The sequence below is a fragment of the Varanus komodoensis genome, unplaced genomic scaffold, assembly GCF_004798865.1.
Source record: "Varanus komodoensis strain SLA01 unplaced genomic scaffold, ASM479886v1 scaffold1, whole genome shotgun sequence".
Classification (NCBI taxonomy): domain Eukaryota; kingdom Metazoa; phylum Chordata; class Lepidosauria; order Squamata; family Varanidae; genus Varanus; species Varanus komodoensis.
Genome location: NW_025335268.1, coordinates 136,182,500 through 136,201,111, shown reverse-complemented (window position 1 = coordinate 136,201,111; position 18,612 = coordinate 136,182,500). Strand labels below are relative to the sequence as shown.

The following is an 18,612-nucleotide window of genomic DNA, read 5'->3' as shown; positions in this document are numbered from 1 at the left end:
ACAGAGATTTGGCCAGAAGTACCATCAGTAGATACATGGCATGCTGATGTCATTTTCTCTAATCAGCCCCAGAGAGAATGTAGAAACCTTGAACAGGTGTCTAGACTTAAAGGTTGTTTTGGGATGGATGAGGGCAAACAAGCTGAGGCTTCATCCAAATGCCATCTATCAAGCTTTGCTTTATTCACCAGCTTTGTTGCTGCCTAGAAAAAGCAGACCTTGTTACAGGCATTCATGATCTTTTAACATCTAGCTTAGGTTATAGGTGTTGTGCTCTGCAAGGAGCTGACTTCAAGATTGCTTAGAAACTTCAGCAGCTACATTTTTACATGGGGTCTATGGAATCAAAGCACAAAACAATAGTTCTGTACCAGATGGCATGCTTCCTTGCGCCTTTTCAGGCTCAGTTAAAAGTGCTGCTGACAATTGTTAAAGCCCGTTAAGGCCAGCTTGCATCTGTACACACCTGTTTTAAGCAGACTACTAAGGTTCTGCTTAAAATCTTGCCATTAAGGTCCATCAGTTTGGCGGACATAATATATAAGGCTTTTTCTGCGAATGTTCATTATGAAATGCTTCTTCTTTCTGAAATAATCCTTACAAAATGGCTTCCATGGGAAGTAAACTTGGATTCTCATCTTACTCTTTCTAAATGGGTTTTAATGACCTGGATAATTTTTCACTGGTCAATAGTGTTGGTCTCTATGTGTTTTACTGTTAAACAGCTGCATCTATTTTTTTATTGGAATATAATGTTATATGCCATTGCCTTAGTTCAATTGTATCTTATATTTTGAATGTTTTAACACACTGCCTTGAAAGGGGGCATTAAAGACTAGTGAACCAATTGGGAGTAGCCTCATGACCAACTTTACTCCAACTTTGTTCAGGATTGTTCCCTCTTGAAAGGGGGCATTTGTTGCTTCCTGATGTGCTGGGCAACCTGCTCCTGCTCCGTGTTGTGAACTAGAAAGGCAAGGAGCAAACGTACTAATGGCAGACAGTTTTCGTCCAACTAACTAATCCACACATCCACAAGTGACATCGCCCCAAGACTAGATGACACACATCCCTGGCCAAAGCCTATTATTTGGCACAATGTCCTTCCAAGTAAGACCCCACAGACTCTATAAAGTTTGAGGTCTGGCTATTTTCTTTCCCATAAGAACTTTATTTACATTTATAACTAGCTGCCATACATATACTTGGAGGAGAAATAACTCCCAGAAGACTGCAAATATTAACAGATTAATATTTAATGGAGAGAGTTAAAAACATACATAACTTCCGATACTTTACTGGCTAAAAGCACAATCCCATGCATGTCTAGACAGAAAGAAGTCCCACAACGCCCACTATTCTCCACTCAGCATGGCTGGCAGGGGGATGCTGGGAAATGTAGGATTTATTTTCGGTCTAAATATACATAGGATTGCATCTTTAAGCTCTTTGACCCCTCCTCTACTCCCCCCCCCACTCCCCCCTTCAAGCCAGAAATATCCACCATGTTTTCTCTGCCTATTTCCACTAAGGAAACAAACCCAAAGAAAGACTGCGTCACACAAAAGAATCATTTCAGAGTTTTCTTCCCTTGGAACAAATCTACACTGGGAGATTTGCAAGGGGTGAAGAAGGAACACTTCAGGTACCATGTGTGTGCCCACTAGGAGAGGGATAAGAATAGAGAGGGATCAAATGGAAAAGCTTCACCCACCCTGTAGCAACCTCCCCCCACCTGCAAAAAAAAGGTGCTGGCAGCAGGAGCCACAACCCTGAATACAGAAAAACAGTTCATCAGGGAACACACTAAGCTGAATCTTCTTCCCTAAACTATTAGCTTTTTACATGGATGGAGAACATTTTACAGGTAAGAATGAAATCATGCTCTTTAAGAGCCTGAAGTGGTGTTCTTCAGGAAATGAAGTTTTACTACTTCTTCCAGCTCACTGCATATGCTGGGCCTGGGTCTTGCAAATGGCATCTCAGGTTGGTCTACAGTAGGCCTGTGCCCTAGTCCGTTGAGGACGCTCTTCTTATTTGAAGTGCTGTTTTTTTTTTAAACGCAGTTTGTGAGAATCCATCAGAAAGGCAAGCAAGCTGGGGATGGGGGTTGAATCTGCCTGTTGGCACTGAGCCAATTATCCAAGCCACGGTAAGAGGTATTGCAGGTCTATTTAAATTATAGTAGTTCTTTCTGTATTTGAGTAGAAAGATATACATTTGGATGTGCAATTTTATGCTAATCTGAACTCCCTTTTATGCACTCTTATAGGTGATGCATCCCTTCTTTTTTTGGAAGTATGCAATTGACTGCTTCAGACAGATCACATGACTGGTTTGTAAAAAAAAAAAACCCTTTACTTAGAAAGAGAGAATCTGGTTTTATTTTAATACTTTATTCCTGAGGCCACTTTTTTAAAGAATCCCAAAAAGTAATAAAGCAAAGCTATTATCTGAGAATAGTGCTATATAGCTTCAGCTACACTTCATAAAGCAGCTGTGTGGGGCAGGGGCAGCATGATCACATGTTTTTGAGAATATTCTGGTGGCTTTTCCATTACACCACCCAACTCCACCTTAATTTATACCTGTAAGACCGAAGGCATAAACAGGCAACCAAAAACTTGCCCAGCAGCCAGAATAACATTTGCACTAATATATAGAGGCACCGTTCTGCAATCATGCATATTTGTGCTTAACTTTGCTACCATAAGCCATTTAGCTAACTCAGAGTATGTACAATGCTAAATACTTGCGACATTTGGTTTTACTAATAGCTTCCTTCATTAGAAGAACATTAACACAAAAAAGGCACAGTAACCATGCACAAAGTCAATTAAGATTCTAAATTAATATTTGCTGTTATACAAAGCCAGACACCCATCCAGCTAAGCAAAGAGATTCTCCTGCTGTATTGCGAAAGGTCATTTCCATTTTGGTTCAGTCCTCAAGCTCTTCACTCCTACCCTCTTCAAACAGTTCATGCAAATCTCTCGTTCCCCACCTCACTGAGTTTGCTTTGAAAATACCAAGCACTCTGCACATTTTTAAATTTATCTCTCTCTGCTAATGAAAAAGGAGTTAATATGCAGGTTCATAAAAAGCAGGAATGAAACAAAGGAATATTGTCACATTACTTAGAAGTAACAGGGCAAAATTACCGCTAGTTGCATCCTGTGCCAAGGGAAACAATTCATTTCTGCCTTAATAAAATGAGAAATCAAAGCTGTATATGTCATAATATACATATACATACATACATATACATATATGCATAATTGAGCCACATTGCTAAAACAGTTGCAATAACCTAAGGGATGCTATGTTGGCAAAATTATATGAATACAATAAATTGCATCTTATAATATGTCACTCACAAAAATCATTAGGCAAAGAGCAGCACTTAGATCATAAGCTGTATGCATCTGAGTGGAAAGGGAAAGGTACAAGCAGGGCAAAAATGGAAAGAACTGATAAGCAGTCCAAAATCACATTTCTCTGTGAAGGGTACCATGTCAGCCAGGAAAAAGATGTTCTGCCTCAAGCTCCAACTGCAGTCATCCTGGAGTTTTTCTAAGCGCTGCAGCATATGAAGTGGGAAAAGTAACACTTATGGTCCATATAGTCATAGGCTTACCTAAGATTTCTTTCTGAGTCATGTGGCTTTCCCCATTACAGATGGTGCAATTATACTCCGGAAAGTTCAAAGTCCTCTTTCAGGAGAAATATGTTTCTTTTAGAATGGACAGTGCCAACAGCCTGAGGAAACAATGAAGATGGGACACCATGTTACGTAACTAAATGTCTAGCAATTCCATGCAATGTCCTTATAACTATTTTTACACATCACATATTGGCAAACCTGGGCTCTCACATCCTGCCTCTTTGGCCCATATACCTGTACAATATAGGACTCATTGAACATTCATGGCCAAACTAGACATGAGCCACAAACACATTATATCTTCAAGTGTTTTCCTCACTCGGCTCCTGTCCAGTCAACCTTTTTATAGGAAATGGAGGCTGCGTGTGCCACATTGCCTCAGGCAGCAAATTGTTTTGTTCTGGCCCTGACTATCCAGTAACCTTGCTGATGTGAAAATTCAGTTTCCCACTTCCAGTTTCATACATGCATAAGGCAGATACACATCAGCCAACAAATGAGGCTGCTGCAGCTCTAGCTTGGGCCTTACTTGTTTCACTTACATGTTCATGTTTTGCTTCACATTTCAGGAAAAAAGGAAGCAGCACCCCTTCCAATAATCAGAGAATGCAGGATAGATGCTGGGAAACCATTTCATTGAAGCACAACAGAAAAGTTAGTTAAGACTGCTGTGCTCTGAGTATAGCCTAAGTCTTCATTGGAGTTAAGATAATTGTAAATGTAAGAACATAGCAAGCGCCTTGTGAGATCAGAACCAAGGTCTCTTTAATTCAGCATTGTGTTTCCTACAGTGAGCAGCTGGATATCCATAGGATGCCTGCAATGGACAAAGGGCAGTAGCTCTCTCTGGCTCTTGTTCCCTGCAGCTATTTCAAGTCATGGTTCCTTGGAAATTGCAGGTAGTACCTAGACAACATGATTAGTAGTCATTGATCCATAGCATTTTCCATATTTTCATTGAGAGAGTTTATGTACAGTGCATTTGGTAATTGTGATGGGGAGCATTGCATATTTTGGGGTCAGAAGGAAATTAAAGACAATCACAAGTACTGAGTACAGATGCTGTTTACACAAACACCATAGCTCTAAGTAAGGTAGATAACACATGTGATAAAAATCCTTTATCGCCATTCAAGCCTCTGGCAATAGAACTGAATGAAACCCCCAATCACTGAATATGCACATATGTTCTCTACATATGGCTAATGGGGTACAGTGGTAAAAGTGTTGGACTAAGACTTGAGAGTCCTGGGCTCAAGTCTGCACTTCATCATGAAGTTCAACACAAGACTGTTTTATTTCTATCTGCTTTCTTCACAACATGTATAATTTTATAACCTACTATCATGTTCTACATTACATTCTTTTTTCTGAAGTAGTTCCAAACATTGCAGCCTTTTCTGATAAGGGAATTGCTCCAGCCTCTCAATCATTTTGCATCATTTCCAACTGAATATACCTTTTACACTGTGGTGACCAGAAATATTCACAGTAATCACATCAAAGATTTGTGATATTAACCATTTTTAGGTAGGACTCTTTGCATTACCAGTCAAAAGCCTTTGGCCACATTCACACTACACCAACTAAGAATTTTAAAAGTTCACCCGGCTTAGTCATTTGTACTTAGCTATTTCCCTTCCCAAGTGGTTGTGTACTTGTCTGATGTGTGCATTGAACAATCCACTACAACCCAAGATCGGTTTCCTGGTCAGCTATCATCAGCACAATTCTGATCAGTGTAATGACATCAGCAGTTTTTGCTTTAGTATGCCTTGCTCTATTCTTATGCAGAAACACTTAATACTGAATCACGTTGTTTGGAGAGAAAACGATGCAGAGATTCCACGAGGAAACATGGGCAGAGAACATAAACCTCAGGCAGCCATTTTGACTTCAACTGAACTGCACAGTATTCACTAAGCTTTGATAGTTCCACGCTTCAGTCTCCTGTGGCATGCGTTTATAAACCTTGCAGCAACAAAGATTACATGTTGTCAAAAGAGAAACAGAAAGTAAAACAGTGAAGAAAAATAAACCATTTACAGGCCTCCCAGAAAGTTAATGTTTGACAGAAATGGAGAAAACTGGAGACAGTGGAAACAAGGATTTGAGTTTCACCTGAAGCAAATCAAAGAACGATGAGAGACTTGAATCAGGAGGACAAGTTCTTCATGTGGCAAAAGAAGAGGCAAGGGAGATATTTAATACTTTTCAGTTTGGTGGCCCTGAAAATATGGAAGATTGCTAAAAGGAGACATGTTGTATAACTAGACCAGCATAATGAGCAGATGTTGGATTAAGAATTATGGCAAACAGGGCTTAATGCATCTTTTAGCTGAAGCCCCACAAATTGCTGAAAAATGCTGAGCCAAAATATTGGTCTAGCTATAGTTCAGCCATCAATGCCTATCTTCTGCAGGGAAAATAGATGCAAATAATTGTGTTTCTCTGTGATCCCTGCATGCTATTTGCATTTCCTTAACCCTCTTGTCATCCAACAATTCTCCATACCTGATGTATTTAAATATGTATTAAAAAAAATAGCAATGTGCTCCTGATTTTTGCAGTATGATGCTGGGAATTTCTTCCTTTTAGCCTGCTTTCCTTTTCCCCCCAGCTAAAGCCTGTGCTCTTGTATTGATTTGTGCAAGATTTCCATTTTCTGTTTGCTAATCAACCATGATGATATCCTCTTGAGCCGGATGGGAAAATTCAGATAAATTCTGGTAGAAAAAGGTTGTTTATATGCGCCTTTGTGTTATAAAATCAAATCAGCAACGTATCTGCATCTCTTTCTCAGAAAGTACCCGAATTCCAAGACAGGCTTCTGTTTAGTGTTATTTTCAAGCTGTTCCTTTAAGAGATGGTTACTACCTTTGACTGGAAAAGCCTTTGCAGAATGGGGCTCCCAAGTCTCTTCTTGTGCTAACAGCAAACAAAACTGATAAGGAAGCTGGGACAAGGTTTCCTAGCAGTATTACAATCACCCTCATTTGCATGCCAAGACCCACAATAATCCCTGTGCCTCAGTGAAATGTACCATTTTATTGTGATCCAAACACAAATTTACTCAGTCTATGTAGAAATAACTGAAATCACACGTTGCAACTCTTTGGATACTTCTATCTCCAATTCAGCTGGAACATTCTGGTCATGGGAAGCAGATAGTTTGCCCCTGAACTAAAGCACTTTTGAGGCTTGGTATTGACACCCACAGTGAATCTGTGGAGAGTTTGTCCTGCTTGAAATTTGTTTCATTTGACAACCTCAAGGACTTCTCCTGATCCTTCACTCCTGGAAGTTGGTGTGCCCTTTTTCATCTTCCAGGGCCCCTCCTATATTTTTGTGGGGGTGTTTTTCAGGGTTTTGACTGCTCTTCATCTGCCATAATTGTGAGACCTTTTGCCCTTGCAATGGCTTTGTTGTCCCCCCCCCCCCCACACTTTTTTTTGGTGACTGTGATAGGTAATCTCTGATCTGACAGCTAGTGATAGGTCCTTCAAAGTGGCAGAGTACAAGCTACCCTGTTTTAGAGCTGTCAGTTTTGACAGCTAGTTATCAAAACTCCAGGTCATTTCAAAAGAAATGATTTATTTTTTTTAATTCAGAGTTTTATGCTCCGGACCTCCCACAAAGGGTCAAATGCAAGCCACACTGTGAGAGTACTTGTGAGGTCCAAGCATGCTTGGCAAGAGTGGCAACAAGCCACCTGATAGCTGATACTCTTTATTGGGTTGATTGCCCAGGTTCAGATAACATTACAATTCATATTGGGTACAACAGTCCTAAAACAAGTTATGAGTTTTCAGGGTGGCCTGTTGCCTTCAGACAAGCCATTCTGTGAAAAAAATGGTCCACATGATGCAAAACCCCAGAGTGATGGGGCGCACATGATGGGTTGTCATGTCATAAAAACCCAATCGTTGCCAATTTCTACCCCAAACTAGGAGTGGCCATGTGTTCCCTTTCACAGAGAACTGACCCTTATTATTAAAGTGGACTCTATTTGAAGGGCTGGCAGTCCAAGTTCAATTCAAAGACTGAAGGAAGGAATCATCAGAAGGAAGAGCAGGGTCTCAAATTTGCCTGTCAACAGCACCTGGACAGCATGTTGAGCAAGGCAGATCCACCTGGCTGAAGCCAACCTGATATGCTGAGATGCTAATAATACCCAAATCTTCATTTATACATAAAATGCAATGAATGGAAAACTCATACAAGTTGGTGTCCTCTTTTATCCTTGTTCTGAGTGATGGATTGACTTTTTTGAGCTATTTTATAGGATGCTGTCCTACCCATCTGTTTGGATGATCAGAAATACTTACACCCTCAATTTCTAGGAATGATTCATCCTGAACTGGATGCTTCCAAGCCTCTGCCAGCTTATCCCAAAGGGTCAGTTTAAAAGCTGCTCTGTCAACTTGTTGGTATTAAATGCCAGCAGTCAGATCATGTGAACATTTCATGTTTCCCGCATGAGATACTTTCTCCTTGAGAGAGTACTAGCTCATTCAAGAGACATGAAATGATAAACAGTTGCCTCTAATAAAGAGTTAGAGTCCCTTCAAAAAGCATCAGGCATGAAACTTTCTCAAGTTCTTAAATAAATCAATTTCTCAGCATCTTTTGAAGTTCTACTCATTTTGTTTGCATAAGTATATGCTGAAATAATTAGCATTTCACGCATGTGGCCTCTTTATCCTTACAACAACCCTGTCAAGTAGATAAATGTTATAGTCATATTGTCAGTGGCAGGCTGAGGAAAAAAATGGCTTACCTGGTAAATTCATGACACGGGTGAAATTGGGACTTCCCAATTCCAATTTAGTAGCTTAACTACTATGCTTGAGCAGCTACTAAGGCTATAACTTCAAAACATCTCGGGTGTACACTAAAACTTTAATATATGAAGTAGCCCTTAACCTTACACATCCTCAGGCTGCATTTACTTGGCAAGGCACCTAAGAGTGCTGTTGTCACTAACTAGCCTTGCAGAAGTTTCCATTGGCCTCATGTTTACACTTTTTACTTGGCAGGACTGGGTTAAGATAGCAACTAGCTGGAAATAGAGAAAAATGGGTCATGGTCACTTTTACCATAGATATGACGGCACAATGCTTTGACCATTTTATCAATGTGAGTATCCACAGTGATCTAAATAAATCCTTGCACTAAAGTTTGGAGCAAGTTTTAGCTGAGGATTATTTAAACTAATTGGGCCAGTTGAGGCTTAATAATGAACTTCTAGTAAACTATTGGGGCTGCATGTTTTCCTGCTTCCTCTGCTGATATTGGTTAAATCATAATTTCTTCTACATCTGAATCAGGGAACTATGGTTAGAAATACAAATCAGGACATCAAACCAGTATCTGATAGTTAAGTAGCCTGAGTTCATTACCTATAAATGGCCCATTTTCACACTAATTGTGCATTGCAGCTTTCTAATAAACATATGCAGGCAATATCTAGGAAAAACTATCAAAGCTCTACTTTTAGTATTATTTAGGAATGCAAAAATAATGCTGACCTATGTAAATGAAGAAGATAGTTAAAGGGGGGAAACCTGAGTTCTCAGCTATGTGCATACTGGTTCTTGTTTGTGTTTTCTTTTAAGTAAGTTCCTCTGATTTCCTTGGAGTTGACTGTGTCTAAACATGCACAGGATCCCAGTGAAATAAGCAATATACCCCTACCATATATTTGCTCTGTCTGGTGCAACTACAGAGAGAATGGAAGACATCTGTGGAACTGAGCATTTGCTGAAACCAGTTGACCAAAAGCATTGACAAAAGCATCCCAGCACATTACGCCTTTGGGAAATGGTGACAACAACCTGTATGTGTGCCATTGCTTCCCATGGGAATGAAATAACAGAACCCAAGAGACATTTGAACATGAAAATGAGCTTAAAGTGCTACTCTGGCTTGTTTTCAGAGGCACGGCTACACAGACTTACCAGAGCCTCCCAATTTGAGCTGCTTTGCTTTCCGTCACAGATGGAGCAATTATACCCACTAAGTAAAGTTCAAAGACCTCTCTGAGGAGAGGCTTGCTCTTTGAGGGGAGGCAAGTCCCAGGAGCCTGAGAGCGAGTCGTTTAGGTGAATGAAGCACATGAATTCCCTGGTGATCCAGTGTGCAGCTGTGCCTCGTTTGGCTGCACCTGCTCATGTGGACGACTTCTGCTTTTCCTTTCAAAAAGCCTCACCCACAGCTTCTGCCTGTGGAGGGGCAAACCTGCTCTTTCACAAAGTTTGTATAGGCCAGGCAAGGGGTACTGTCATTGCTATTTTGGGTTTAGTTCCCACTGATTTCAAAGGCCTGTAAAGTGCTGCAGATTATTTCTCTTCAAAAATTTCAATATCATTAGTTTAGTCTTATTTATTAGAAACTGCAGAAGGATAGCTGCAGTGCTCTTTTTGTCATAGAATGCACCGGAATGGAGTTCAGGCACCTTTTTTCGACAGATTTTCCAAGTTTTAAAAGTAACTTTTGAAAATTTGATGTTTGTCCATGTGGATTTGAATTGCCCTGTCGAGTGTAGCAGGTCAGCAGCAAAATCATTAAAACGGTGCATGCGGGCTGCTTGTGTGTCGAATCCGATGCATGCGTACTTCGTCCTTGCTGGTTGCGATGGCGCTGCTCGGCTTGTGGCACTGCTTGGCTTGTGATTGGTCATGTGGACACGTGCTGAGTGCTTACTGCGGGCGGCAACCATTATGTTTCATTACACCACTGACGTGTGTGGGTGTGTGTACAGTGATTGACTACGTGTGAAAGGTAAATAATTTCATGAGTTCCGGCACCGTTTTTCTTACAAAAAAAGCACTGGATAGCTGTGTCAACTTTTTGTAGCAGAGCTACAGCTACCCCTGTAATGGTGAAGATAAACAGTACACATGGGATATGTAGTGAAATGTTGGCATGTATTTTCTTCCTCCTGTTCAAAATTCTGGCTAGTGATGCCCAAAGTCAGTGGGCCATTCCACACACAAAGCCCTTATCCAGTTGTCCCTCTCCCCCACTTCTCTAACAGACATTCAACATCACAGAGTTACAGAGCACAATCAGTTCTCATTGAGTTGTTTCTGGGAGTGTGGAGTTTTTTTGGGGGGAGGGGGTTGCTAGTGTGTGTATGTGTGAGAGAGAGAGAGACAGAGAGAGTTTTTCTTTAGCATGCTGACATCTTTTTCACTCCATTTCTGTCAGTTCTCCGCACTTGAGTTATCGCTTACAGAGACTGGTGGTGAGTTTCTGTGTATAAATTTTAAGGTGCCATAGTACTTGTTTTCTGGATAAAATATAGTAGCTAACCTTCCAACACACTCTATTTTGTTGTATTTTAAATTTGCAGCACCAGTGGAACAAACTTGACAGAAGATATAAAAAAAGGCTTTGACCATAGTGTGCTACAGCAGTGCAGTCTCTATTTGTATCAGTGATGTTTTGCGGAATCAGCAATGGAGGTCAGATTGCATTCACTACCACAGCCAATGGAATTTGCATTCTGGTGCATTGGGAGGAAACCAGGTTGGGGAAGGCTACTCAACAGATGAACATGCAAGAATACATGTTGCAATAGTATAAAAGATAAGCCATAATCACTGGCAATCCCGAAATGTATGTATATTTCTCTCTTTCTCTGAATTGTGACCCCATTTGGTCTCATGAATTATGCTCCATGAAAGCAAATGACACAGGTTCTGTTTTGAAAACCAATAAAAACCATTAAAGCAGCACATTCTGTTTGGTGCTTCTTGTGAATGAGAGATGTAAGCCCTCCTATGAATTGAAAGGATCATTAGAGCTTCTTTGAGATGGGACTCCAGCAGTGACAGCAGCATGGAGCCAGGAAGCAGGAATGAAACCGAATTACCAACATCCTACTGTATGGAGATACTGTTGCCATGTTGGCATTAAGGTACTGCCTTCTGCTAGGCTTTCTGTATTAGCAGTGCCCAGTGCTTTTTTTGTAAGAAAAAAGGTGCCGGAACTCATGAAATTATTTACCTTTTGCATGTAGTCAATCACTGTACACACATCCACACGTCAGTTTTGTAACGAAACATAACAGTCACCGCTCGCAGTAAGCACTCAGCACATGACCACACAACTAATCACAAGCCGAGCAGCGCCATTACAACCAGCACGGACGAAGCATGCATGCATCGGATTCGACACACAAGCAGCCCGCATGCACCGTTTTAATGATTTTGCCGCTGACCTTCTACGCTCGACAGGGTGATTCAAATCCACAGGGACCAAACATCAGCATTTCAAAAGTTACTTTTAAAACTTGGAAAATCTGTCGAAAAAAGGTGCCGGCACTCCGTTCTGGTGCGTTCTATGACAAAAAAAGCACTGACAGTGCCTAACACAGAGGCTTGGCATCCTGGATATGTGGCAAGGACCAGTTCTCACATCTTAGCAGTGAACCCCAGAAAAACACTATGTCTAAAAGCACCGTTTGTTATTCCAAGGAAACCTCTACAGGCTTAGATTGTGGCAACTTCAGAAAACGGGAGAACAGTACGTATGTTGACAGTCAGTGGAAGTGGCCCCACATTTCCTAGGTAAGACATGCTTGGCACAGCAGAAGAGCAGCATGCCGATTTGTACAGAATCCCCGAGACGCCACCACTTCCACAAGGTATCTGTTCCCAACGCTTGATGGCCCATATTGACTTTTTCTAAGCTTTAATGCTCAGCCCTTGTTTATTAGACTGCCTTCATCTATTCAAGGGCTGATTACTGTGCTGCTTCTCCTTTAGGAATATTTTTGGGTAAAGTTCTTGAAGATGCTTAATGCAAAGATTTTCCATGCTGTGTGTTGTAACAGTTTCTCTCAGTTCCAATATGCACAAGCATCCCCCTTAGTCAACCTTGGTTTAAGTAAATATACTTTAAAACACTTATTATTAAAAAATGTATTTTTTCTTCAGCTACGTTCTTAGGCCAGCACTCACCATTAGATTTGTAACTGGGCATCCAGATACCCTTCTTGTAATACTAGAAGCCAGGGTCATTCCCTGAAACTGGTTAGTGGGAGATTGAATGCAGATAAAGTACTTTTATCTTGTGTGCTAAACTCTTGCACACAAAGTAATGTTCTTTCACATACCATGTGAGACCATGGTGCTCCATACAGGCTCAAAAAGCACAAGATATGCTTTCTTAGCATTTCTCAGGATTTATTTTGATTTTGGGCATTCCTCTCCAACTTTTGAATGCCACATTCATACCGTTTCACAATTTCAATGCATTCTTTGCCATCCTGCCACAGAAGATGATAAATTTTCACAAAGGGATATGATTGCAATTATTCACATGCATCCTCTTACCGTAATATGCAGCATAGTGGTTAGAGTGTTGGACTGGGTGTAGGGACCCCCAGGTTTTAGTCTTTAATTGACCATAAAACTAAGTGTGTGACTTTAGACCAGTCAGAGATGCTCAGCCTAAGCTATCTCATAGGGTTGTTGTCAGGATAAAATGGCAAGGAAGATTACATCAGCTGCTTGGAGTTCCTTGTAAAAATAGAATTAATAAATGAATACCACTGGTTGGGGGGCTTCTGGTGTTACTCACCGCAGCCTTTTCTAGCTCAATCCTGAAAGGCTATTAATGCTGAACAGGCTAGTACAGGATGGCTTGAACACTGTAAACAGCCTCATTAGAGCAGAGGCATAAAGCTCAGGCATGGCTTAGACATACAACTGCAATGCTTTTACTGGTGCAAACCAACAGACGTATTAAACCAGCAAGGCAGAGCCTGGTACCCCGGTCTACATTTCTGCTTGGGATCATTCCTAATTGGATATTACCACAGTAGCGTAAATGGGTAGGCATTAACTTTAACTCACAAACCAAGGTGCAATTAGTTGGGCATAAAGGCACACTGAAGGGATACTAATTACCTTCTAAAAGATGAATAGACTTGAGTCAGGGAAGCAGAAAATTACCTTTGTGGGAAATCAGCTTAATAGTTTAAACTCTAGCTGTGGCAGCTGAGCTCCCTTTTCCTTCCCACAAGCTATAATCCTGCTCAGATGTGGCAAGCAGGGCCTGGGCCAGAACCAGTGCCAGAGCAGAGCATCCATTCTGCTGGTATCGCAAGCTGCATCTGTCTGCCCGGTAGTGCTGGTTTTCCCTCCCTGTCTACTTGCAAATGCAATTCGAGCCTTGGCACACTGTGCACAGACAAATGATCTGCTGTGTCCCCGTGCAGGCAGCTCCCAGAGGACAGTGACAATAACTCAAGTGCAGTGGTGCAGATAGGCATGTTAGAACCTGGACTGAATGATCTTGTGTCCCATCCACCCTGCAGATGACGGTGTCCGCTATGATCCAGGCCAGGCCTGAAGCATACAACTAATGTATCTCTTTCTCCTGTTTACTACTGATACTGCATACATTTTAACTGTTTCAAAAGCCTAACATGTTTAAACAACAAAAACAAATCTGAAAGAGGGAAAAAAATCATGAAAGAGGGAAAAAGCCCTGAGCATGGTCAGTTTTTCATTTTAAACTCTCACCAATCATAGTACCACATTGACTACAGGATTAGTTTGCTTCTGCTGCTGATTGTCACGAATCGGTGATTGTTTATTCACCAAGGTATGCCCAATAAATTGAATTACTGCAGAATGTATCTCTCAGCATGCACAGAGCGGTTCGTTGAACCCGATCTAAACAACTGCTTCTGGAAACCTTGCTGCTGCATATGGCTAGGTCTGATCCCTCCAAGAGGACCCGTTTGGAAGTGAGCAAGCCTTTTCTCTGTAGGCTGACCTTCTAGTTGGTTCTCTCTCCTCTCCTGATGCCATGTCATGGGCTCAAGAGTTGTGCCAACTCTTTGTCACTGAGAGCAGTACTCCCATGCACCTGCTTGACCACTGTACATCACAGAGCCTGTGTGAGCACTTGGGGAGCGTGGCCTTGAGATATGCGCCTCCATTTCCATCATCTCAATGCCTGGAGGCCCACTTTCCTAGGCTCCCTCTGGCTCTTTCACATAATTCTCAGACTCAGTGTCCAGACCAGCATGACCCGGGAGTGTGCACCAAGAACAACTGCTGCCCTCCTTCCCAACAATGATGCCCACAGCACTTGCGGCTCTCTGGGTCATCATTTGTGGATCCCTTGGGCCTTGTGGTCCTGGAACCTTGTCCCCAGTGTCTGGGGCTGGCCGGCCCATTGTCCAGTTGACACCCCAGACCTAAATAGAACCTTATCCCAAATGGTTTAGAATTGATCTATTTAGGATCAATCAGCTGTTACCATTACTGACTGATAGTTTAATGGACCAGTGTATAGCAGCAGGGACCAAGAATAACATATGAAAGAGTATGTTTCTCATCAAGGCTGAGAAGTGTAGAATTTTGCCTTTGATATTCTGTCCAGCCAAGAAAACAATCTAAGTATGTTTCCTTTGATTTCAAGTGGTCAAGTGGTTTCACAGTGGTTGTTCTGGCATTGAGGCTGCATACAAGTTAGGAATAATGTGCTGAACTCAAGTGGATTCAGATCCAACAAGTATTCTCAGGATAGGTTTCATAACAGGGTAGTACACATCTCAAATGTAATTTCCATGGGGCCTGATACATGTACTACCAGATAAGACAGTGAGTATGATTAGCTCAAAACAAAACTTGTCCATTTAATCTCAGGAAAGCACAGTTCCACGGTCCTTCCCACAGTCTGTGTGTACTCCAGATCCATTCCTGACCTTTGCAGATTCAATGCGAAAATCTGAAGGTGGTTGCTTCGTATGTTCAGTTAAATGTGTATTGAACCCCTCCACATCAGAGAATTCTGCATTATCAGGCTTCCTAATTACAGGGTTAATTCTAAATACATTCAGCAGAGCACACTTAGAATCTATCTTCAGACTTTCACACTGAATGCACAAACCAGAGCAGATGCATAAGGAAGTTGTGGGTGCCACTTGCCTACACATGTTCCTCCCATTTTAAGCCCATAGGTGTTCATGCAAACACCTGAAGACAGCATTCATCTATAACCTGATTAAATAAATCCTAGTCAATTAACTATACATTTTGATGTTACTAAATTATATTTGTATGAATAAAATAGTTCAGAAACAAAATGTGGTTTGTTTGTTTCAGGTTGTATGTACATGTCTGTTGTAGCAGGAATAATCTAAGAGGCATTCCCTTCTGTTTGAGCAAAGAGGGGCAATGGCAGATGGCCACAATTTTTTTAATCAATTTATGCATTCAATTTTTTTTAAATCAGATGCTCAAGTATTATTCAAAAGTGTCCTAGTTAATGAAACCAAATGTTGTAGCCCTACTTTTGCTAATACATATCATTTCCAATATCTACTATTTATTAGATTTATATTCCACCTTTTTTCTTACAATGAACTGAAAGTGGCTTACATATTTTTCTTCCTCCTGCTCTCAATCTTATTCCTACTCCAACAACCCTGTAAGGTAGGTTGGGCTTAGAGTCTGTGACACCTAAAGTCACCCAGTGCCTTCATGGCTGAGTGGGGACTAGAATCCAGATCACCTGAGTCCCAGTCCTGTGCTCTTAGCCATTATACCATATTGGCTCAAACATTTTCAGAGCATCTATGCTTAGGAGAGCTTTCTCCAATATGGAGCCCTACAAATGTGCTGGACTGCTACTCCCATGGTCTCCAGTAAGCATATCACCATGCTGGTTGGGGATGAAAAGAGTTACAGTCTTATCATCTGGAAGATACAAGGCCGAGGAAGGCAGATTTAGGGCAAGTGGATTTAAACATGATGTATGAATAAATCACTCAATGCCTCATTCATTTGATAAAAGCAGCACTAGAAAGAGCCATTTGGACTGGAACCATGACATTGAGCTAACACTGCTCCCAGCAGAGTTGCTATTAGCTATGGAGGAGCACGGTGTCATTATGCCTAAGTGCTTTTCCCTTAGGAGCGAATGGCAGTTGGGTGGGGCTGTGCAAGAGGAGCAAAAAGGGAAATCCTTCTCCTACCACATTCTGATCTCAATCAAGGGCCCCTACAAGCTGTTTCTGGCAGAATAAAAAACAGGAGATGCATGTCATCTTATTTAATTGGCCTTTTATATGGTTATGTGCAGCTTGATCTTCCACATATTTAATAAAAATCCACACTTTGTGCAATGGAATTTACTTTCCAGATAGTAAGCATAATTAGAAGTATTTAAGTACTATTGCATTTACTGGGATTTGATCCCATAATGTGAACTAGTTCAGGGCTTGGATACTGGGCTTCAAATTGGTAGTGTATACGTAAGATTTTAAGGATCATCAACAACTGTGATTGCCAAGGTTCTTTGGTGCAATTCATGATAAACCACTTTAAAAGTCTTAAAAGGGTAGTGTTGGTGAAAGTTCATTTTGTACAAGGGAAACTGATCTCTAGAACTCAATTTTTATCCGAGCTTCATCAGATACAGGGAGCCATAGCAAACAAAGCCATGGGCATTGAACTGATGTCAGTCTGTAAATGATTTTGGCACTGACCTGGGATGTGAGCAGATTTGTCCATTCCTCTTTCCCCAAACATGCAAGTATTAGCCATTTATCTTGGCTCTCTTCTTGCAGAAATAGTCCTTTGATGCTGGAAATTAAATGGCTCAGCTGGCTGAAAAGCAAAACCAATATTGACATTTTGATGGAACAAATAGAAAATGAGCTGCCCTCAGAAGCTGTCAACAATTGGGAATAGTGTGTATGCCTAGGGCATAGACCAGAGACTGGAGCTCTAATCTGACCTCTGGCGTAGATGTATCCTGCAGCATGGGAAATAAATACACTGAACCTTACTAGCTCAGTAACACTGAGAGGTTCTGGTTTTAAGACAACACTGAGCTCTACCTGTAACAAAAGTTGCATCAACCATGACAGCTGTTGGAAGATCTGCATGTCCCTAACACCAGGCCCGCTGAACAGTGACTTCACAATCTTGTCTTTATGCTTCCAGTTTCTCATACTTTCTTTCTGGGCCTGACTCATACACATTCAAAAGGACCATCCTATTTGCTGAGACATCGGCTACTTCCAGATAAAGGTTTTCTCTTCAACCATCCTGCTTCATTCACAAATTCTTACAGGATATCCTGACGCTGTCTTCCATTTGTAACCTCCTGTATTTTCCTGCAACATTTTCCCATTTCTTTTTCTGTACCACAGAAAATCCATTAAGAAGGTAAAGAAAGAACTGCATAGGGGCTTCTCGTGGGGATTGCTAGGAGTAATCCATCAGAAAGTATCCATTATAAATGTGTAATAGACCAAAAAAAGGTTTTTAAGGTATAAAAAGATACTCTTTCCATATTAAGCACTTCACATGAAAGCAGTTATTAACACTGAATAAAACAAAAATATTCCAAATGTGCTTTGACTTTTAAAGCTGTTGGCAGAATGCCATAAGAATGCTGCAGGAATCATTAAAAGTCGCAAGATCTGTTAAGATGCAGAAATTTACTCCCTAAAAACCAAAAACTAAACTGAACTGAACTGCAATTGTTAAAGCTGAAAACTTGAAACGGGAGAGTGATATGGAAGGATTCATGACCCTTTCCTTTTATGCTATTTTCCCACCAAACATTCCTGCCCAGCTAGCTTTTACCCACACACAAATGCCTATGAGTTTCAGCAAGGTAAAATTGCTAGATTCAGGCCGTGGCTTTGGGCAGGCAGGAGACAGCTTCCCACAAACTGCCCCCCTCCCCCAATATAATCCCTAAGTCGTACTCTTCCCCTCCTCTGTACCTTGTAAAATCAATTGTGAGGCAAGGCTACTTGTTGCATGCCATTCTAACTGCCTTTGCAGAAAGGAACCTGCAAAATGGCTGTTCTATGTAGGGAGGCTGGTTCTACTGCCAGCAGCTGTCGGCTGACTGCAGCCAGCGAGACAACTCAGCCCTGCTGCCACCTCTCAGCCGCTACAGTC

At 41.3% G+C, this 18,612-nt stretch overlaps 1 protein-coding gene across 1 annotated transcript in view; it reads right to left on the bottom strand.

Moving 5' to 3' along the window:
• The window catches only part of MAGI3 (membrane associated guanylate kinase, WW and PDZ domain containing 3), a 265,966-nt gene extending 262,292 nt beyond the window's left edge, over nt 1-3,674 (bottom strand). The window contains exon 1 of the mRNA XM_044447426.1: nt 3,638-3,674. Within this exon, the coding sequence (XP_044303361.1) occupies nt 3,638-3,659 (22 nt within the window). The 5' untranslated portion in view covers nt 3,660-3,674. The remainder of the gene's footprint in view (nt 1-3,637) is intronic.
• Nucleotides 3,675-18,612: the final 14,938 nt, after the last annotated feature.